The sequence below is a fragment of the Euleptes europaea genome, chromosome 9 (assembly GCF_029931775.1).
Source record: "Euleptes europaea isolate rEulEur1 chromosome 9, rEulEur1.hap1, whole genome shotgun sequence".
In the NCBI taxonomy this organism is placed as follows: domain Eukaryota; kingdom Metazoa; phylum Chordata; class Lepidosauria; order Squamata; family Sphaerodactylidae; genus Euleptes; species Euleptes europaea.
Window position 1 is genome coordinate 5,614,743 of NC_079320.1, and position 23,279 is coordinate 5,638,021.

Genomic DNA, 23,279 nt, shown 5'->3' on the forward strand with positions numbered 1-23,279 from the left:
GCCTCGGAGACGACTGCAAAAAAATAAATAGTCGCACAACAAGCAATCTTGCAATTCCTGAAGCCGGGACTGGGAGGTGTGGCTTTTAACATTAAGCTGCCATTAGGGATGCATCCACTGCTCTATGCCCCGTGAAGTGAAGAAACCTGGTACATCATTAATCTCCCTCTGCACACACTTCAACCAGTATATGACCAATGACAGCATCTCTGTGTTAAATTACACCCCAAAGGTGGGGGAAAAGAGAGAGAGAGAGGACATCCTGTTTGTGTCCAGATGTCCATGTGTTCCCGAAGTATCCTATTTATAGCCAACCAACCTAGAGGAATCCATGAAGCATTGCCAGGGTCCTAGAAGGCATGAAACCAAAAAGGAGGCCGGGATGCTGGAAAGCAAATTAAAAGGCCCTGACCTGGATGGCCCAGGCTAGCCCGACTTCGTCAGATCTCGGAGGCTAAGAGAGCCAGCTCGGTATAGTGGTTAGGAACGGTGGACTCTCATGCGGAGAACCGGGTATGGTTCCCCACTCCTCCACATGAGCGGCGGAGGCTAATCTGGTGAACTGGGTTGGTTTCCCCACTCCTACACATGAAGCCAGCTGGGTGACCTTGGGCTAGTCACAGTTCTCTCAGAACTCTCTCAGCCCCACCTACTTCACAAGGGGTCTGTTGTAGGAAAGGGAAGAAAAGGCGATTGTAAGCCGCTTTGAGACTCATGGCGAGGGGCTGTGGCTCCGTGGTAGAGCATCTGCTTGGCATGTAGAAGGTCCCAAATTCAATCCCCAGCATCTCCAGTTAAAGGGACTAGGCAAGTAGGTGATGTGAAAGACCTCAGCCTGAGACCCTGGAGAACCGCTGCCGGTCTGAGTAGACAATACTGACTCTGATGGACCAAGGGTCTGATTCAGTAGAAGGCAGCTTCATGTGGGTTCCTTAAAAGGCAGAGAAAATCAGGGTATAAAAACCAACACTTCTTCTTCTAGTACTTGGTTTGGAGACCACAAAGGAAGTCCAGGGTCGCTACGCAGAGGCAGGCAATGGCAAACCCCCTATGAATATCTCTTGCCTTTAAAACCCTACAATGTCACCATAAGTTTTAATTGTATATTTTAATTTTATACTATATTTGTGTGTATTATATGCCATTAGCCAGCCTGAGCCTGGCTTTGCCGGAAAGGGCGGGGTATAAATTGAATGAATGAATGAATGAATGAATGAATGAATGAATGAATGAATAAGTCGGCTGTAACTTGATGGCATTTTCCACCAACAGCTGCAAAGAAAATATGCCTGTCCATAGGTCCGGGTGCTACTGGAGAGATCTCTCTTTCTGCATACAGAATGAAAGTGGGCCTCCCATTCCAATTCAGAATTTTAAAAACCCAATATGCCACAGATATCAAACATTTGGAAAACGCTGCTTGCAAGTCACATCTGATCCACATTCCCATCTTACTCAATAGGAATGTTTTTACAATCTCCGACTTTCCCAGAGCAGAAAAAAAGATAATGGCACTCCTCTTCCAAAAAAATATGGGTTAGATTTCATGGATGTGCTGTGCTAACAGCGGTTAGCATGCACATTGCTTCTTAGATTGGAAGCGCAGGGCTTGATCCGATGGATCTGTGCCACTAATGGTGGTGCCTTTTTCCAGTGTAAGGAGAAAGGCATCTTCATAAAATCATAAAGTTGGAAGGTACCACCTGAGTCATCTAGTCCAACCCCCTGTACAATGCAGGAAATTCAAAACTACTTTCCCCCCCCCACACCCCCAGTGACCCCTACTCCATGCCCAGAAGATGGCCAAGATGCCCTCCCTCTCATCATCTGCCTAAGGTCATAGAATCAGCATTGCTGACAGATGGCCATCTAGCCTCTGCTTTAAAACCTCCAGGGAAGGAGAGCTCACCACCTCCCAAGGAAGCCTGTTGCACCGAGGAACTGCTCCAACTGTTAAAAAGTTCTTCCTAATGTCTAGATGGAAACTCTTCTGATTTAATTTCAACCCATCGGTTCTGGTCCGACCTTCTGGGGCGACAGAAAACAACTTGGCACCATCCTCTATATGACAGCCCTCAAGCACTTGAAGATGGTTATCATATCCCCTCTCAGTCTTCTCCTGTGCAGGGGGGAAGCACCAGTGGTAAGTGGAACGGATCCCCAGGATCCAAATCCGACCCTGTATTTCCGCTTTTTATAAGTGACATGCCACTTAGTTGCCGAGGTGATAAGATAGGTTGGAAAACTCCAGTTGGGCTTATGGTAGGAGCAAATAAACTAAATGACACACCATAAAATCCATCGTTCCTGACAAGGATGAGAGCATTGTATGATGAATTGGCACTGCAGATTTTCTCTGATGCCAATGGCTCTGTTGTTGAGTTGGTTTCTTTTTCTTTAACCCCCTACCCCCCACTGACTTCAAACCACTTGTCTCCCCATTCAAGCTTTCTGAGCGGCAAACGGTTTTGGAAAGCAGCTGTTGCCATTTCACAGATCCGTTCCCAAAGAACAAGTCAAGCCTTTTTTTCTCTAACCCCCTAAATTCGGTCATTTCTGAAGGACAAAGAGACACACGTTATTCATTGGAAAGAGACAGAGAGAAATGGATGCACCGGAGGATACTAAGCTGCAAACTGTCCACCAGCCTCTGTCCTGCCACACTGTCGTGAGCAGCCCTGAATCAGTGTGGGAGGATGACCTGTCTCTGAGACCCTCACTGATAGACGCTCCCTGTAAGGTAGGCCCTGGCAAAGCTGAACTTCTTCCCAGAAGGGACCCTTCACCAGTACCACCACCAGCCCCTGACCCAGAAGAGCCCTCAACAGAAGAAGAACAAGAAGAGTTGATTTTTATATGCCAACTTTCTCTCCCACATAAGGAAGAATCAAACTGGCTTACAATCACCTTCCCTTCCCCTCCCCACAACAGACACCCTGTGAGGTAGGTGGGGCTGAGAGAGGTCTAAGAGAGCTGTGACTAGCCCAAGGTCACCCAGCTGGCTTCATGTGTAGGAGTGGGGAAACAAACCCGGTCCTCCAGATTAGAGTCTACCGTTCCTAACCACTACACCACACTGGCTCTCAACCTTGAATGTGCTCTCTCCTCCAGAGTGAGAACTTTTGGCCTGACCTTGGCCTGTGTTTTGGACTTTGTATTCTCGGACAGAACCACACTGCCTATCTCTTGCCAGGGCTGAGGGTTGGAAAGGGGACTGAGACCTGCCCCTGCCTCGTAGGCAGGACAGACACATAAAATCTATAAACATAGAATCATAGAGTTGGAAGGGTCCATAGAGGCCATCTAGTCCAACCCCCTGCTTAATGCAGGATCAGCCTAGAGCATCCCTGACAAGTGTTTGCCCAGCCTCTGCTTAAAGACTGCCAGTGAGGGGGAGCTCAACACCTCCCTGGGTATCTGATTCCACTGTCGAACAACACTTACTGTAAAAATTTTCCCTAATATCCAACCGGTACCTTACTGCCTGCAACTTAAACCCATTCTTGCAAGTCTTATCCTCTGCTGCCAACAGGAACAGCTCCCTGCCCTCCTCTAAGTGACAGCCTTTCAGATACTTAAAGGGAGCAATCCTGTCCCCCCTCAACCTCCTCTTCTCCAGATTGAACATGCCCAACTCCCCCAGCCTTTCCTCATAGGGCTTGGTCTCCAGGCCCCTGATCATCCTGGTGGAGCAGAGTGGAGTATGAAATCAGCTGAAGCCTTTTGAAAAGGCTACAGAGAGACAACAATTGTTCCCATGCATTTGAAGGGGGGGGGGAACAAGCCAACCCTTCCAAGGTATTGGGGGTGGGAACCCCCACCACGTGCAATATAATTACTTTTCAGAACACCACATACTAACATCAAAGCAAGGTACTGTCTGCATCTGGCTCTGCAAAGAGCTAACCCAGCAGGACGACAAGAGAGCCACCAACGACCGACCAACCGAATGAGTCGTTCTGCCATCAAAAGGGGGAAATTAAAACCATTTCTCGGAGGTGTCAAAGAAGACAGAAACCAGAATGCTAAGCAGAGAGAGGCAAAGGGGGACCATTGAGCTGTTTGGATTAGATGAGGAAGTCAGCCAGGCAGCTGTTACATCTGGTGGGGTTTGGAGGTGCAATGGAGGAGGGGAATAGGGTAGAATAGGTTGCTAATAGCAAAAGAAAATAGGCCTTATTTCTTTCTATTTAAAAGGTTTGCAAATTTTGGCCTTGACCAATTTTAATAAGAAAGGGGTTAGCAAGACAGAACTATTCCCACCCCCCTCTCACCATCAAACAGGCCATTTATGCAGGGTCGATTCTGCTCCTCGCTCAATGCTGACTTTTTAAATCCAACCTTTAAAATGACTATTCACGCCCCCCCCCCCATGCAAGAGGAGAAAGTCAAACAAATACCACCCCACTCACCTGCTCCATCGTTCCTTCGTTTGCATAGTCATTTGCAATAGCTGTTTGCATAGCTAAGCCGCGGCTGGGATTCTGCACGCTTCCTTCAGTAAATGCTTCGAGGCGGGGGCCGAGCAAATACAAAAGGTATCACCACATCCTGGGGCAGGGAGTTCCACAATTTAACTATGCGTTTATCTGTTTTGAATCTCTCACCCTCAGCGAAGGGTGCATCAACGGACAACCCAAACAAAAGAAGAGGGGATCAAAAGGGGAAACGGCAGAGGTGGACTCTTCATTTTTTAAGCTTTTTGGACTCTTAAAAAGAATTCGATTTGCAGGATGACAGCAAGGATCTGACTCATTCAACAACCTCTTTCCGACAGTTGTTTGCTGCAGGAAGCTTACAGGCAGCGTGTGGACACATGGATTGGAACACGTGCCGAACCAATTCACAAAACCAGAAGCCATAATGGACAGTCTAGTACAACGAGACGGTGACAGCTTAAAACGAAAAGGAGAAACTGACAACAGGGGCGTAGAATCCACCAAGCCCGCCTGGAAGAAGGCGAACTGGGTGCCCTCCAGTTAGCAAGAGAGGTGGCTGGTTTACCTGATCAGGTAGCAGCAGAAGAGCAGGCTAAGGATGAAGACGAATATTGCTGTGCCGAAGACCACAATGTATATGTTGAGAGGCAGGTTCTGGAATCCAATGTTTGGCATCCTGAAACTGTAATGCTGGAAATCTGAGCTCATGGATGGTCTGCCGGGGGAAAGAAAAAAAAAACACGAGAAAAACAAAGGTGGTGAGAATTTGCACGAGCGAAACAAGAAACAGAGATGATGGAACACAGCAGCATTTGCTTGTCGAAACATACTGAAGAGGCAAGTTCTCCCCCCCCCTCAAAAAAGTGGGTGGAGGGGTCCACAGTGGAGAACAAATGAAGCTGCCTTATACTGAATCAGACCATTGGTCCATCAAGCTCAGTATTGCCTACCCAGGCTGCCAGCGCTCTCCAGGGCCTCAGGAGGAGGTGTTTCACATAATCTTCCGCCTGGTCCTTTTAACTGCAGATGCCAGGGATTGAATTTGGGACCTTCTGTATGCCAAGCGGAGGCTCTTCCACTGAGCCACAGCCCTTCATGTGAAGCTGCCTTGTACTGAATCAGACCTCCAGCCCATCAGGGCCAGTATTGTTTACTCAGACCGGCAGCCGCTCTCCAGGGACTCAGGCTGATGTCTTTCACATCATCTACTGCCTGGTCCCTTTAACTGGAGATGCTGGGGATTGAACCTAGAACCTTCTGCATGCAAAGCTTCTTCCACTGAGCCAATCCCCCCCCAAAAAAGGAGGCAGCTTCTAGGCAAGAGGTGGTATAGCTCCTGTCCCCTCCCTTTAGGGTTGCCAACCTCCAGGTGCTAGCTGGAAATCTCCTGCTAACTGTTCTCCAGCCAATATAGATCAGTTCACCTGGACAAACTGGACTCTATGGCATTGAAGTCCCTCCCCTTTCCAAACCCCGCCCTCTTCAGGATCCACCTCTATAATCTCCAGGTATTTTTCAGCTGAGAGCCAGTGTGGTGTAGAGGTTAAGAACGGTGGTTTGGAGCGGTGGAGTCTGACCCGGAGAACCGGGTTTGATTCCCCACTCCTCCACATGAGCGGCAGAGGCTAATCTGGTGAACTGGATTTGTTTCCCCACTCCTGCACATGAAGCCAGCTGGGTGACCTTGGGCAAGTCATGCTCTCTCAGCCTCACCCACCTCACAGGGTGTCTGTTGTGGGGAGGGGAAGGGAAGGTGATTGTAAGCCGGTTTGATTCTCCCTTAAGTGGCAGAGAAAGTCGGCATATAAAAACCAACTCTTCTTCTTCTTCTTCTTCTGGAGCTGGCAACCCTACCTCCTTTGCCTCCCCAGCAAGATCTTGATCATGTATTGACTGGGCCAAGAAGCACATTCTGCAGCGGTCCCTTTCCCCGTAGTCCAGCCCCAGTCAATGCAAAAGATACGGCCACATGGATTGATGGGAAAGAGGGATGTGAATCCTGCTTTCAAGGTCAGGGAGGAATGTGAAAAACATCCTCCTTCCCGCACACAAACGCATATAGCAGCATTTAACACATAAACAGTTCCAAGAAGAAGACTGCCCTGCTTTATTTATTTAGCTTATTCCTTTGGATCTCAACAGTAATTTGGCCCCAGGGGCGAGCCAAGGTAAACCTATTCCTTCAGGGCTAGCGATACCCCTGGTCAGGTCCAAGCTGAGCCCCTGTGGAAACAACCACTGTAGCCCTCCCATCCCTTCCAGTTGTTTGGGTGGTTTGGCTGGAGAACCAGCCCTGTTTCAACAGATGCATGTGCCAGGTGGCCCATGGCAAGAAACAATCACTCCCGGGCATCCGGGCAGAGAACCTTTGTAAACGCTGAATGCTTGAGATGACTAGCAAACAGGGAACTATTTGCAAGGTTGTAGGATAAAATTCCACCACATTACAGAAATGAAAGGGGACGCAAGTCTCCCCTCAGCTTCCGAGTCCTACATCACTTTACACCCTCTTCTTCCCATAATCTTTCAATCTATGTACACTATTAATGCTATTATTAGGTTGTTGTTAGTTTCCTTTTCTCACTGTGATTCAAGGCGGATTACATACTGTAGGTCATAAGAACTTAAGAAAGGCCCTGCTGGGTCAGACCCAGGCCCACCAAGTCCAGCAGTCTGTTCACACAGTGGCCAACCAGGGGCCTCTAGGAAGCCCCCAAAAAAGACGACTGCAGCAGCAGCATTATCCTGCATGTGTTCCGCCGCACCCAAAATAATAGGCATGCTCCTCTGATATTTTACAGAAAAGGTAAGCATGCATCATGACTAGTATTCATTTTGACTAGTAGCCATGAATACCCCCCTCCTCCATGAACATGTCCACTCCCCTCTTAAAGCCTTCCAAGTTGGCAGCCATCACCACATCCTGGGGAAGGGAGTTCCACAGTTTAACTATGCATTGTGTGAAGAAATACTTAAGAACATAAGAAAAGCCCTGCTGGATCAGACCGAGGCCCATCAAGTCCAGCAGTCTGTTCACACAGGGTCCAACCGGGTGCCGCTAGGAAGCCCACAAGCAAGACGAGTGCAGCACCACCATCCTGCCTGAGTGCCACACCACCTAATATAATAGGCGTGCTCCTCTGATCCTGGAGAGAACAGGTCTGCATCATGAGTCAAGTACAATCAACAGGATGGGGCATCCAATGAACAGTACAATAGGGTTTGGATTACAGAAATCTGAACATAAACAGAGCTGAAACAAAGAGTTGGCTTTTCAACGTGATACGTTAAGTGGTGTAGAAACTACCTAGTCTGGAGCAGATTTACAGCGATAGGTCGCGAAACAGTTACACAGGCCCACAATCCAACGCAACTTTCTAACCAGTTCATTGCAGTACTTTCCTTTTTTTTTGCTGTCAAGTCACAGCTGACTTATGGCGACCCCGTAGGGTTTTCAAGGCAAGAGACGTTCAGAGGTGGTTCGCCAGACCCATTTACCTGTTCAAAAAAGCCCTCTCGAATAATACCATTTTGCACAGTTTGCGGAAAGCCAGGCGAGTGGGACCCTTCCTAACCTCGTCAGGGAGACCATTCCATGAGGTGAGGGCCACAACAAAAGAAGAAGAAGAAGAAGAAGAGTTGGTTTTTATATGCTGACTTTCTCTACCACTTAAGGAAGAATCAAACCGGTTTACAATCACCTTCCCTTCCCCTCCCTGCAACAGTCACCCTGTGAGGTAGGTGGGACTGAGAGAGTTCTAAGAGAGCTGTGACTAGCCCAAGGTCACCCAGCTGGCTTCATGTGGGGAAACCGATCCAGTTCACCAGATTAGCCTCCGCCGCTCATGTGGAGGAGTGGAGAATCAAACCCGGTTCTCCAGATTAGAGTCCACCGCTCCAGATCACAGTTCTTAACCACTACACCACGCAGGCTCCTAGAGAACGGACGAGTACAAGCGGTTATTGATTTTGCCCATTTGCAGGATGGGACACACAGAAAAGCCGTCGTGGCACAACACAGGGGGAGAGGCGGTACTGCTGATATGAGGGACCGCACGCCCCCTCCCTCCCCCCAAATCTGCAATAAGAGGAGAACAATATTGACCCACTTTACAGAGTTAAGAAGTGTTTGAAACACTTCCCCTTATCGTAACCCCTGCACCAGCCCTGTAAAGGAGGCCAGCAATATTGTTCCCATTATGCAGGCAGGCACGTTGAGGCTGAGACAGACTGCCTTGCCTATGGTCACCTGTGTCCGTGGTGGAGGTGAGATTAGAACCTGGCACCTCCCGAACCTCAGCTCCTTTTAGCCACGAAGGCACAGGGTCGGCTTCCAAAGTTGTCACACGGATTACGGAGCCGATACTTCAAATTCTCCAAAGAATTAAGCAGGTTGTCTCCCTTCTCATTATTACTACTTCTATTGTTCCTTTTGTCAGCGGTGGAGGAGAAAATATATATAAAGAGGTTTCGTTTCCTCATCCTCTTGGAAGAAGAAAAAGGTCTTAAGTGAGGAACGCAGAGGAAAGCGCAGGATGTGGAAGCGGAAACAAACCACAGCACAGAGAAAACCATTTGCAAGCCCCTTTTCTGTTCTTCTCTTTCCCATTTGTCTTCTCTTTTCTTTAATCATTCCCCTTGCTATACCTTCATGCAAGACCACTTACGGAGAGAGAAAACCGTACAGAATAACTTTTGCACAATCAGACTTACATGGCGTGAGGCATCGGGAAGGAAAGCACAGGACCGTCGGCACCAAAAACTAACGCTGAATTACGCTCTATCGTAACAAGCAGCTTCTCGCTGAGTTGGAACAAGCTGCAGGCCTCTAATCCGGGAGAATCCCCCTGGGAAAAGTTCGAAACCCCACAGGTGACGTGCGATTGTCCCTCAACACCGTCTAAACACTTCTGCACAGATCGCTGCTCCGGCCAGAATGAATGATCTCAGAGGCAGATAAAGCTTTCTCCTTTCTTTCCCAGGCGTGGTTTCCTAGCTTGGCGCTGGGTTAGGTTTACACGAGGGAGGGGAAGATTTCCCTTAACCATGCAGCAGGCTCAGAGGAAAATTACAAGCGGCACAAAAAAGAGGGGTTTTACAAACGCGCACGCTGCTTTCCACCGGCCCGGGGCCACCCAATTACAAACTTTAAGCTGGGTTCCTTCCTTGAGGACATAAGAAGAGCCCTACTGGATCAGACCAGTGGTCCATCTAGGGTTGCCAGGTCCCTCTTCCCCACCGGTGGGAGTTTTTGGGGGTGGAGCTTGAAGAGGGCGGGGTTTGGGGAGGGGAGGGACTTCAATGCCGTTTGGCAAAATTCAATTGGCAAAATGGCCATTTTCTCATCTTTATCAGCTGGAGATCGGTTGTAATAGCAAGAGATCTCCAGCTAGTTCCTGGAGGTTGGCAACCTTATCTAGTCCAGCATCCTGTTTCATACCATTTGGCCAACTGTTTACTATGGAGGGCCAACAACAGGGCATAGAGGCTGAGGCCCTCCCCTGATGTTGCCTCCTGGTACTGGGATTCGGAGGTTGACTGCCTCTGAACATGGAGGTCCCCCTTAGTCACCACGGTTCTTCTCCATGAAATCTGTCTAAACTCTTCTGTCCAATTACATATTTTAAATGTTCTGAAAGAGGCTAAAAATGTGTGACTCTAGTTTCCCAAAGCCATTTACATGCATATGTTATAACCAAGGCACGAAATCGATTTGCACGCCCCAAAGAGAAGGAGGGAAAGGAACGTTTGACGCCTGACAACCAGACTGTCCTGTCAAGAGTTTTCCGGCAGATCTTTGAAGCCTTCAGCGGCTCTGACATGCAGAAAGCGGAGGCGGCATTCCTCCCTCCATTTCATTTCTTTGCCAAGAAAAAAAACAACAGTACCTGCTACATTTATATCAGTTAGCAAGCTATCCTGGTCCCAGGAGCTCTGCCGGAGCCAACCATGAGAAAGCTCACGGCTGAATTTTCAGGCCGGTTTCGCCAACAAAAGCAAAAGTTTTTGAACAAAAACTGCTCCGAATACTCTCCAAGCTTCAATGTACAGAACGAAACTAGGAATAGAAACTCTGTAAGCACAAAAAAATAGCCCATAGTACTATCATTTAAAATACTGTGTACACTTCTCATGCTTTATAAACTGTGGCGATAAGGCGTTGGGGACGGCCCTATTCAATAGTCTATTGACTATAGGCAAACAATCAAAAGCGTATTTGCCCACAAAAAATACACTTTACAACCAGTCTCCACCCCATCTTGTAATTTTTGGTCCACAAAAGACTTTTGCTAGAACTCACTGCTTTACATTGAACATTTAGTCTTTTCAATCTTCCACATAGCGTTTCCCCCTCTATCTGACCGTATCCAATCATGCATGCACAGAAAGAACATTGATTTCCCAGCATTCCCCTTTATTCCTATAGCCTAGGTTCACCAACCTTTAGGTGGAGCTTGGAGATCTCCTAGAATTACAATGCCTCTCCAGAAAACAGCGGCTTTGGAGGGTGGACTCTATGCCATTATACCCTGCTGAAGTCCCTCCCTTCCCCATAACCTGCCCACTCCAAGCTCCACTCCCAAATCTCCAGCAATTTCCCAACCAAGACTCGGCAACTATTTTGCAGCTCGTCCGAATCCCAGAAAGAGCATTCCGGGGGTTATGGGACCCTCGTGGAGGAGTAGCTATGCAGGTCAGGATTAGGGTTGCTAACCTCCAGGTAGTAGCTGGAGATCTCCTGCTATTACAACTGATCCCCAGCCGATAGACATCAGTTCACCCGGAGAAAATGGCCGCTTTGGCCATTGGACTCTATGGCATTGAAGTCCCTCCCCTCCCCAAACCCCACCCTCCTCAGGCTCTGCCCCCCAAATTTCCCACCGGTGGTGAAGAGGGACCTGGCAACACTAGTCGGGATGCAGCAAGGAGGAGGGGGGAGGTGAAATTGCTCCTTCTGTGTCGTTCACAAGCACAACTCCACCGACGGAGGACATAGGAGGGGGGGAGGCTACCGTTCTCCCCCTCCGCACCAAACCATGAGCTAAGTCCTCTGTGCTAGTTCCGCGATTCCAGGAATGATCTTTCCGGAGGTTGGAAGACTTGGCCGGAACTGATAAGAGCACAGGAAAACTTGCATGAATGCATGAATGGAAACAGGATCCTGTGTCACAGTTCCCACTCTCCGTTTTAATTGGCGTTTGTATTGTTAATTTGAAGAGTCCACAGAAAGAATGAGTGGAAAGGATACCTGTCCCTCTGTTCTATCACCCCGTCAGACTGCAGATTGCAACACATGAACTGCCTTCTACTAAATCAGACCCTTAGGCCATCAAAGTCAGTATTATCTAAGACCGGCAGCGGCTCTCCAGGATCTCAAGGAGAGGTCATTCACATCACCTACTTGCTTAGTCCCTTTAAACTGGAGATGCCTGGGATTGAACCTGGGACCTTCTGAATGCCAAGCGGAGGCTCTACCACTGAGCCATGGTCCCTCCCCTAAGTTCTGTCTTCTCTTTGTCGGTCGGGGCAACAAACGATACTGTGATATGCAGCTGCTTTATATTACATGAGACCAAGATTTGAGTTCAGTAGCACCTTAAAGACCAACCAGATTAACAGGGTATAAGCTTTCGAGAGTCAAAGCTCCCTTTGTTGACTCTCAAAAACTCATACCCAGGAAATCTGGTTGGTCTCTAAGGTGCTACCGGTCTCAAATCTTGCTCTTCTATTGCATACCGACATAGTTACCTGCCTGAAATTAAGTCAGACAGTCTATCTAGCTTACCTAGCTCAGCCTTTTCTACTCTGACTGGCAAGGTCTCTCCAAGATCTTTTCCAGCCTCGCTACATTTTACTGGAGATGTCAAGGACTGAACCTGGGACCTTCAGCAAGCAAAGAAGGTGCCATACCTAGGGTTGCCAGCTCCGGGTTGGGAAATACCTAGAGATTTTGGGGGTGGCGTCTGAGGAGGGCAGGGTTTGGAGAGGGGAGGGCTTTGAATGCCATAGAGTCCAATGGCCCAAACAGCCATTTTCTCCAGGGGAACTCAAATGCCGGTAAGGGCTAGATTCTATTCCTAGGCACAGATAGTGCACTGGTATAGCTGAATATCCTACAGTATGTGTGTTTGGCCTCACATCAGTGACCTTATCTCTATGCTCAACTTTGCAAAAGCAGGTAATGATAGAAAATACACTTTGCAGCAGTGCACAAATCCATATAACCTCTTGGGGAGGGCTGCAAATTTACCTCGGGGAGCAGAACTAGAACTCACAGCCTGTTCTCCGCTGCAAGTATTCTTTCCCACTCAGTCGGTTCTCAGATATTTTAAGTACCTCCTACAATTCCCTCCCAACCCAGGCCTGTCTTCAATTCAAGTCTAGGACCTCTTGCAAAATTACTTGTGCTTAGGATTGCCAACCTCCAGGTACTAGCTGGAGATCTCCAGCTATTACAACTTATCTCCGGCCAATAGAGATCAGTTGCCCTGGAGAAAATGGCCGCGTTGGCAATTGGACTCTATTGCATTGAAGTCCCTCCCCTCCCCAAACCCCGCCCTCCTCAGGCTCCGGCCCAAAAACCTCCCGCCGGTGGCAAAGAGGGACCCTGGCAACCCTACTTGTGCTACTTTATTAATGCACAGAATTCTGAGTTTTCGTAGCAAATACCTGCAGAAGAGTTTGGGTGAAATGGATGCAGAGCCTAAGCCAGGAGTGTCAAACATACGGCCCACGGGCCAGATCTGGCCCCTTGAGAGCTCATATCCGGCCCACGAACTCTCGATCTGGGCTGGCGAGGCATGGCCTGACCTGACCAAGTGACATTTACGTCACATCCGGCCCTCATAAGAAATTAGTTCAACACCCCTGCCCTAAGCAGTTCTGACCTCACTCTAAAAACGTCCAATTCCATTGTTCTAGAGAACATCTTGGAAAATCCCCGGAGCCTAGAAAGGCAGTGTTGCCACTCAAGAATGCAAACTATTTATTCAGTCTGCTTCGGAGCTCTCGCATCTAAACATTTGGCTCCGACGCTTGGGAACCAGAAATTATTTTTCCACCTCGGCACCGGAGTTCCCTGTTTGTGAAAGCTCCCTGGCGTTTCCGTTGCTTTTGCACCGGTCAAGGAAGAAGGCACATGCCGGCTCAGTTCTTGCTTAGGTAATAGATCTTGTTTGGATTTACCATCTCAGATTGCAGAGGGAGAATCGCTTAAACAAACAGCCTTCTTTAACAAACAACCCCCTCTTACACGGAAAACTAGCAAGTCAAGGAGATGGGTCGTAGCTTAGATTTACACCCCCCCATGTGTTCATTTTATTTTATGTGCATGGAACAACAGTCAATTGTGTGAGCTTCCCCCTCCTGCAGGGGGAAGCAATAAAAACTAAGCATAGGTTTATTAGCTCAGAATAGCAGCTGCTTCAGGTCGGGGAGGGAGTTGGGTAGCCAACCTCCAGGTGGGGCCTGGAGATCTCCCAAATTATAATCAATCTCCAGAAACAGAGCTCAGCTTGCTTGGAAAAAATGGCTGTTCTGGAGGGTGGACTAGGGTTGCCAGCTCTGAACTGGGAAATATCTGGAGATTCTGGGGGTGGAGCCTGAGGAGGGGGTTTTTTGGGGAGGGGAGAGGTTTTAATGGGATATAATGCCATAGACTCTGCCCTCCAAAGCGGCCATTTTCTCCAGGCGAACTGATCTCTGTCGCCTGGAGATCAGTTGCTGTACAGGGAGATCTCCAGCCACCACCTGGAGGTTGGCAACCCTAGGGTGGACTCTAGGGCATTATACCCTGCGGAGGTCCTTCTCCTCCCCAAACCCTGCCCTCCCCAGGCTCCATCCCCAAAATCTCCAGGAATTTCCCAACCCAGAGCTGGCAACCCTAGGAGGGAGCAGGGGATGAATTTCTCCCTGCACCATTTCCCCAAGCTCAAATGCCCTCTGCCTTCCAGGACAAGATTTTCCCTGTTGGAGAAACGTGCAGCCAAAATCAAGACAACCTGTACATTTCTCCCAGTGGAGTAAATAACATAGGGGTGGCGGAAATTAAAGTGTTAGCCTTCTCTACCCTGCCACGATCCTCATGCAAAATCAGGGCCTCCAACTAGGGTTGCCAACTCCGGGTTGGGAAATTCCTGGAGATTTCGGGTGGTGGAGCCTGCGGAGGGACCTCCACTGAGTGTCATACCGTAGAGTCCACCTTGCAAAGTGGCCGTTTTCTCCAGGGGAACTGATCTCTGTCACGTGGAGATCAGTTGTAATGCTGAGCGATTGCCAGGCCCCACATGGAGGTCGCCAGCCCTATGCTCCCATAGCGACTATTTACCAAGAGAAAAAAAAAACTTTCCGGGGGGGTTCGACATCCAATCTCAGATCTTCTACCAGCTCAACTGGTTCAAACCTGAGAACTGGACTGCAGATTCCCAATGCGCCGAAGCTGTCTATGACCGTAACAGCAGTAATGCATCTGTGCTAGGAAAACCACGTGCTTTTTAAAAATAGCCCGAGTATTCTGGGGAAAGCTGACTCCCGTTTGAACAGCGGTAAAGTCCCCAAATAACCTGTCACCAAAGACTTTGGAAAAGTTGCTTTGAAGCTTATCCAGACTGTCAGGAGCCTGGATGAGACGCTGGAAGTGATATACCCCCACCCCTGAGATGCGAACAGGGATAATCCTGAAAGTATACAGATGTGAAAACCTGGGGGGGAAACCCAGAAAAACCTGGAAAAGGAATGTGTGTTTTTGTGTCCTGCCCCCCAAATTCTTATCAGTGGAATTTTTTTCCCTTAAAATTTCCCATGAAAAAAAATTGGAGAGTACTAAAAAAAAAGTCTTACAAAATGTTTTTCAATCTTGAAATGAGTGAAAACCTTTTTAAGATAAGGCCTCGCTCACCCAGAATGTGTCCATGAACATGTTTATGTCAGATAATCTACCACGTGAGATATTAAATCCTGACATTTATTTTTATTTTATTTACTTCATTTATACCCCAACTTTCTTCCTAATGGGGACCCAAAACAACTTACATTGTTCTCCTCCTCCTCCTCCATTTAATCCTCACAACAACCCTGTGAGGTAGGCTAGGCTTGAGAGTGTCTGACTGGCCCCAGGTCACCCTGTGAGCTTTCATGGCAGAGCGGGGACTTGAACCAGCATCTCCCACATCCTAGTCCAATGCTTTAACCGCTAAACTACACTTGCAGTCCTGACACATTCAGGAGAATGGCAGGTGTGTGTGTGTGTGTGTGTGTGTATTAAATCTAAAAATAAATAAAATAAATAAATAATAAATAAAATAAATAATGGTTAATTTCTATACTGTAGACATATACAACCCATTTTCACAGATATTTATTGTTTAAAAATGACTATGCACACAGTATGCTCTAATACCTATAATAACACATTATTGAGGAGTTCAGTTCTTTCAGCGTTATAAGGTCTACCTTGAAACTCAAATACGGCACTAGCCCTATTATGGCCGTATAAGACTGTTTCTGTCCAAACAACACAAACTTTTTTCTTTACTATAAAATTTGTGTTTTCTATTTTCAACTTAGATACATGTGTTTGTGATTTTTTTCTGTCAAGTACTAGGTATGTCCCCAACACTGCTCATAGAAAAATATTGTCATTTAATTATTTACAACAATTACACCTTGTCTTTCTGCCCAATCAGGGATGGCACTAAGACACGTATAATATTTACTCAAATGCAAGAGTAACCTTTTCGCCAGGGATGCCATCAAAAAAAGAGGGGATCTTCTTATATTCACATACGAATTACAGTTATGCACACAAAAATAATGTTTTGTGTGTGTATAGCATTTTTTTAGGGGAGGGGTCGTTTTGCATTCAGGGTCGTCTTCCTTTCAAGTAAATGTGGTATGCTTCTAAATCCCATAAATTTATATGCTGAGTAATAAATTTTATACCGTGGCACCTTCCCTCCTGGACATCACCAACTACCAGATCCTTATAACTGGAGATGCCAGGCACTGAACCTGAGACCCTCCGCATGCCAAGCAGGTGCTCTAACCATGAGCCACAGCCCCTCCCCAAGAGGGAAGGACCCTGAGGTCAGCCAGCAAGCTTCCATGGTAGGGAGGGGACTCAAACCCTGGTCTCCCAGATCCTAATCCAACAATCTAACCACTACACCATGCTAATAAGTAGCAGACCGCGGGACGGACCAAGGTCAGATTTGGCATTCTGTGTTTTCCTATGTATATTAGATTCTATGGCTCAGGGCATCTGTGGGCATTAGACTCAAAAGAGGCTAAATATTTTCGTTAGTTTCCACAGCATGCTACCAGTCCTCTGGTGACCTTGGGCTAGTCACAACTCTCTAAGCCCCACCTACCTCATAGGCTGTCTGTTGTGGGGAGGGAAGGGGAAGGGAAAGTGATTGTAAGCCAGTTTGATTGTCTCTTAAGTGGTAGAGAAAGTCAGCATATAAAAAGCAACTCCTCCTCCTCCTCTTCCTCTTCTTCTTCACTACTGGATTCTAACCTAGCTCTTCTATTGCAGAACCACACGGCTCCCCTCTGAAGCAGGAGCACACATGCATCTTCACTTATTCTGAGTTTTTATGAAACTTTAGCAGGCCCCAGAAAAAAACAGCCCGAACGGGATTTTTGCATCTGGCAAAAAAGGGAAAACAAGAAAGGCCTACACCGATGAGTTTTAGTTAAAACATATTCTTTGTACATATTTTGCATCTCTAGGCCAGGGGTCTTCAAGTTCTCAGGACTCTGGACTGCCTTCAATCCACAACCGCAAGCATATGGCAAGACAAGGTGAAAGGGGAGCTTGACAAGGTGAAAAGGGAGTTCCATGGCCCACCCGAGGGGCTTGATCCATGGGTTACAGGGTCGCCAACCTCCAGGCAGGGCCTGGATATCTCCCAGAATTAAAACTGATCTCCGGTCGACAGAGATCAGATCCCCTGGAGAAAATGGCTGCTTCGGAGGGTGGACTCTATGGCATTACACCCCCCTCTCCAAACCCCACCTTTCTCAGGCTTCACCCCTAATTCTCCAGGAATTTCCCAACTGCGAGCTGGTAACCCTAATGAGTTAACAACTGTCATTTTAGACTATAAAGGTAAAGGTAGTCCCCTGTGCAAGCACCGGGTCATTCCTGACCCATGGGGTGACGTCACATCCCAGTGTTTCCTAGGCAGACTTTGTTTGCGGGGTGGTTTGCCAGTGCCTTCCCTAATAATCTTCCCTTTACCCCCAGCAAGCTGGGTCCTCATTTGACCGACCTCGGGAGGATGGAAGGCTGAGTCCACCTTGAGCCGGCTCCCTGACACCGACTTCCGTCGGGATCGAGCTCAGTTCGTGAGCAGAGCTTGGACTGCAGCGTTGCAGCTGACCCCTCTGCGCCACGGGGCTCTCGTTTTAGACTATACAAGCCACTCAAAATACGGAGAGAAATCTTGACCCAGAAACGGCCAATAAAAGAAGCTCTGAAAACTTAATTGGTGATAATTCACAGTGGGTCGCCGTGTTAGTCTGTTTGCAGTAGTCAAAAAGGGCAAGAGTCCAGTAGCCCCTTAAAGACTAACAAGAATATTTTCTGGTAGGGTATGAGCTTTCGGGAGCCACAGCTCACTTCTTCAGATACAGCTAGAATGTGAATCCATCGGTCTTTAAGTAGAGGAACAGTTCTCTATTTAAAGACCGATGGATTCACATTCTAGCTGTATCTGAAGAAGTGAGCTGTGGCTCCCGAAAGCTCAGACCCTACCAGAAAATATTTTTGTTAGTCTTTAAGGTGCTACTGGACTCTTGCCCTTTTTAATTGGTGATGTTTCACATTTCGGGCGGTGCCACTTGCAAATATCCAAAGTTCAGCGGCCTGATTTTGAAAGGTATTGCGACGGTGACCGGACAAAGCAGTCAGCTGAAAAATATTAGCTGGGAGGTGTGTCGGAGAGGTGTGTTTTGTGGGCCTGTGTGCTTTTGTTGGCTTGCCCCACTTAACTAATCCCCTGCATAACAACAACCCCCCCCCCTTCCCAGCCTTATCATCATTACTACATACAAAGTGGGTCAGAGGAATGAGCAAAAAGAGATGACTCAGTACGGACAGCTACACACGCTCTGACTTTACTGCCATTTTTATTTATTTATGTATTTAAAACAGTTTCACCCCATCAGGGTCCAAAAGGCGGCAGATATGAAAAACTTCACAACATTGAGACAATCCAAGAGACCTTTAAAATTATAAAGTTCAGCTAAAACACATCGACAGACAGCACTAGATGGAGGGACAATACCATTTTTAGGGATGAAGCATAGAAAAGGTGGGTTGGAAGGCCTTCAGAAGGAGGAGAAGAAGAGTTGGTTTTTATATGCCGACTTTCTCTACCACTTAAGGAAGAATCAAACCGGCTTACAATCACCTTCCCTTCCCCTCCCCACAACAGGCACCTTGTAAGGTAGGTGGGGCTGAGAGAGCTCTAAGAGAGCTGCGAATAGCTCAATGTCACCCAGCAGGCTTCATGTGGAGGAGCGGGGAAACCAACCCGCTTCACCAGATTAACACCTGCCGCTCATGTGGAGGAGTGGGGAATCGAACCCGGTTCTCCAGATCAGCGTCCGCCGTTCATGTGGAGGAGTGGGGAATCAAACCCGGTTCTCCAGATTAGAGTCCGCCGCACCAAGCCACTGCTGTTAACCACGACACTACGCTGGCTCTCGAAAGAGGTTGCGCTGCACAGATGTCTGGGAAGCGAATTCAAGGCACAAAGCCAGGAAATGAAAAGGGAAGGGAATAATACAAGCAAAAGCAAACTTGCAAAAAATACATTTGTAGTGCAGGGGTCCCCACAGGCTCAAAAAGGTTGGGGACCCCTGGCGCAGGGTAACATAAATGATGTCAGAAAGGTGGGAGGTGTTTGAAGTGGAGAATCGAGTACATACGGCACTGGTTCCCAACCGGGGGTCCGCGGACCCCCAGGGGTCCGTGAGAACTAAATTAAGGTCCGCGAAACAAAGTTATAAACCCATAATAAATTAATATTTTCAATTAAAAGTTCTCTATTATAAAAATATATATTCAAATATTATTCTAAGTTTAATGTTTAACTAACAGTTATGATTAAAGTTTATTTTCAAATTCTCGGAATTTTTATTTTGAACCTTGGGGTCCCTGCACCGAACAAAAAAGTCCTAGTGGTCCCTGGTCAAAAAAAGGTTGGGAACCACTGACATACGGGGAGGGGGTGCTTAACTGGTCATGCGCCGGGCAATTCACTCCTGCGACTGCTCCGTTTGCACATGGCTCTCCTCTACTCCTCCGTTTTAACCTCACAACAACCCTGTGAGGTAGGCAAGTCTGACAGAGAGAAAGGGTAGCCCACAGTCACCCAAGGGAGCCTTGTGGCCGTGGGAGGATTTGAACCCAGGGTTCGCAGATGCTCGTCTGACACTCTAACCACTACACCACAATGGCTGTTAGGGTGGTCTCCCCTGCCATTAGACGTCTTCAGGTCTTGACATGAGCTGGGAGCAGCAGACCCCCAACGGGGATTTGCTGGGGACCATCAGCAGATGCCGGACGAGCGACACCCCTTCGCGTCGCTGATCCTCCCTCCCAAATGCCCCTATTCCATGTTTACTTCAGCATTATAAGGCAAGCTTGGCTTTGGGGACCCCCCTTTTTGCTTCGTGACAAGCCCCCGGGGCTCCCAGGCAAGCCGCCCCCTCTCCACCGCACCCCTTTACCCGCAATACAGGGATGATAACCCCGACCCACGACGGGGGGGTTACCAAGACGAGGTTGGCCAGGCGCTCTGAAAATGTTACCTAAATGCTCAACGTTATTAACAAGTCAAAAGGCGGCGTTTTAAGCGGCTAAGAAAAATAAAACTTTGCTAATGCCGACTCAGCCGCTTTGGGACTAGACGGCGGCTGCCAGCATCTCAGCTGATGCTCGAAGGCGGATTTGAACCGAAGTGGACGGCAGCCAGAATTCTCTCTGGAATTAATGAATTAAAGCTTCATTATTAAATTATTATTATTAAATTATTATTATTATTAAAGCTTCAAATTATGGTCCTGATCTTGCCAGGTAGCAGCACGTCAGGGGTGGATGAGAATTCGAAACACCGACCTCCCCTCCCAACCTGCTTCAGAAGAAACATGGTTAATATTTAAAAAAAATTGTATTTTAAAAGTCCTAAAACGGCACCTAGACGTCTCCTCAACTGTTACCACAAGGACCCCTCTTTTCACTATTTATTTATTTCATTTGTACCCCGCCTTTCTCCCCAATAGGCATCCAAAGCACCTTACACAGTCCTCCTCTCCTCCATTTAATCCTCACAACAACCCTGTGAGGGAGGTTAGCTTAGGCTGAGAGAGTATGACTGGCCCAAGGTCACCCAGCATGCTTCCATATGGCACGGGTGGGGACTCGAATCCGGGTCTCCCAGATACTAGTGCAACATTCTTAACCACTACACTATACTGGGTCTCTCGTACTCAGTCACACATTGTATTCTTAGTTATGTTCATTAGCCAGTTTGGGGTAGTGGTTAGAGTGTTGGGTGAGGACCTGGGAGACCCAGGTTTGAATCCCCACTGGACAACCTTGGGCCAGTCACACGGACTCAGCCTAACCTACCTCCTAGGGTTGTTGTGAGGATAAAATGGAGACGAGGAGAACAATGTGAGCCGCTTTGGGTCCCTGTTAGGGAGAAAGGTGGGGCATAAATCTAGTAAATAAACAACCAATAAACAGGAGTATAAGTATGCCTGAATCCAGGGGAGGCAACCCTAGCATGAAGTGAGCCTCAAGTGGGATGGCATCCCAAAGGAGAGGTACCACCACCAAAAAAGCCCTGCCTCTGGTCATCACCTTCCTAACATCTGGGCAGTGTCATAGAGCCTAGGTCTTAGGATGAGTATCTTAACTGGTGGACTGTACTATATGGGAGAAGGCGGCCCTTCAAGTACATTGGGAAGAACTTTCTGACAGAGCGGTTCCTCAGTGGGACAGGCTTCCTCGGGAGGTGGTAAGCTCTCCTTCCCTGGAGGGTTTTAAGCAGAGGCTAGATGGCCATCTGTCAGCAAGGCTGATTCTATGACCTTAGGCAGATGATGAGAGGGAGAGCATCTTGGCCATCTTCTGGGCATGGAGTAGGGGTCACTGGGTATGTGTGTGGAAGAGGGAGGTAGTTGTGAATTTCCTGCATTGTGCAGGGGGTTGGACTAGATGACCCTGGTGAACTTTTCCAACTCTATGTTTCTATCTTGGGGCCTTAAAGGTAAGAACCGGCACTTTGAATTGTGCCAGGAAACAAATGGGCATCCAGTGTAGATCTTTCCAGCACAGAGGTGATACGATGGCAATAGCCTGGCCACCACATTTTGGACCAACCAAAGCTTCTGAACAGTTTTCAAGGGAAGCCCCACATACAATGCAATGCAGTAGTCTAGGCTGCATGTGATCACAATATGGAACACTGTGGCCAGATCACACTCTTTGGGGAACAGCTATAGCTGGTATATCAGCTGAAGCTGGTGAAAGGGCAGCGTGTGCCTTGCAGGAAACCCAGGCCTCCATTCGTGTGTGTGTGTGTGGGGGGGGAGGTAGTTGTGAGTTTCCTGCATTGTGCAGGGGGTTGGACTAGATGATCCTGGTGGTCCCTTCCAACTCTATGATTCGATGATCTATGGTCCCGGACTCAGCAGCCACCCCAAAAACCTGCTGTGTATCATTTCTATTGCATAACAAACACTTGGAAACACCTATAATTTGCAAGGTTTATTTCTAAGAGGACACACTTCAGTTTGCAGGGAAACTGTCAGGAGGCAACGCTACCAATGGCATCATTACTGGGCAAATCACAGGGCCATTTGGACGAGGCAGGCAGGTACATTTTCAGCACATCTGCAGGGCAACTCAAGGTGAACGCCCTGATGCGCACGCATGCCCTTGTACACACTCATAAAAATGATGTTCAGCTCTAACTAGTAGATTAATGAGTCGGTATAACTTAGTAACTAAGAGTTACCAAGACGAGTCTATTAGATTCGAGTCTACTATGAGTCAGAGCTCCCTTTGTCAGATCAGGTGAGTCTCTGGCTCAGCAGCAGAGCATCTCTTTGCATGCAGAAGGTCCCAGGTTCAGTCCCTGGCATCTGTAGCTGAAAGAATCAGGTAGTAGGCGAAAGACCTCTGCCTAGGACCTTGGACAGCTGCTGCCAGTCAGAGTAGGGAAAACTGACTTGGATGGACCAATGGTTTGACTGAGTAGAAGACAGCTTCATGTACCCAAGAGAATGAGCAATGATCTGGTAGGTGCCTGCTCCAAATCTTCCCTCTGCCACAAATGCTTCATAGGCCTTAGGGATGCTCACCTCTCAGCCTCGGCTGCCACCCCCCACCCCCATCTCAGCCTCGGCTGCCACCCCCCACCCCCATATGATGCTAGCACTGGCCTATCTTACAGCGCTGATCATTACAATCATTTATGTGGTGCTTTGAGCATCGAATAATTATTATTAAGGAAGTGAAGCTATTTTTGATCAATAAGGGAAGGACGATTTTAATTGTGGAGCTCCCAGTCAAAGACAGGTCTGCTTCTGTTTTTGAGGCTACTTTGACTCTGGTATGTTACAGTAGGGAATGCAAAAAATTAAGCTTTCAGAGGTGGCCTTCCATTCAAAAGAGTGGTAACTTTGGAGATTAAGTAACAAATTCTGTCTCGCTTTTTTAGTCATCTCAAAAATTTCACCCATACTGAGGTTTTGCACATGTATTTAGCAAATGGACTAAGTTAAAAAAGGCAGTCAATCAAGTAAAAAAAGGGCTTGAAT

At 47.8% G+C, this 23,279-nt stretch overlaps 1 protein-coding gene across 2 annotated transcripts in view; it reads right to left on the reverse strand.

Moving 5' to 3' along the window:
• The window catches only part of RNF24 (ring finger protein 24), a 74,695-nt gene that overhangs the window by 13,835 nt on the left and 37,581 nt on the right, over positions 1-23,279 (reverse strand). For both annotated transcript variants that reach the window (XM_056855736.1, XM_056855735.1), the window contains exon 2: positions 5,005-5,154. In XM_056855736.1, the coding sequence (XP_056711714.1) occupies positions 5,005-5,147 (143 nt within the window). In that variant the 5' untranslated portion in view covers positions 5,148-5,154. The remainder of the gene's footprint in view (positions 1-5,004; positions 5,155-23,279) is intronic.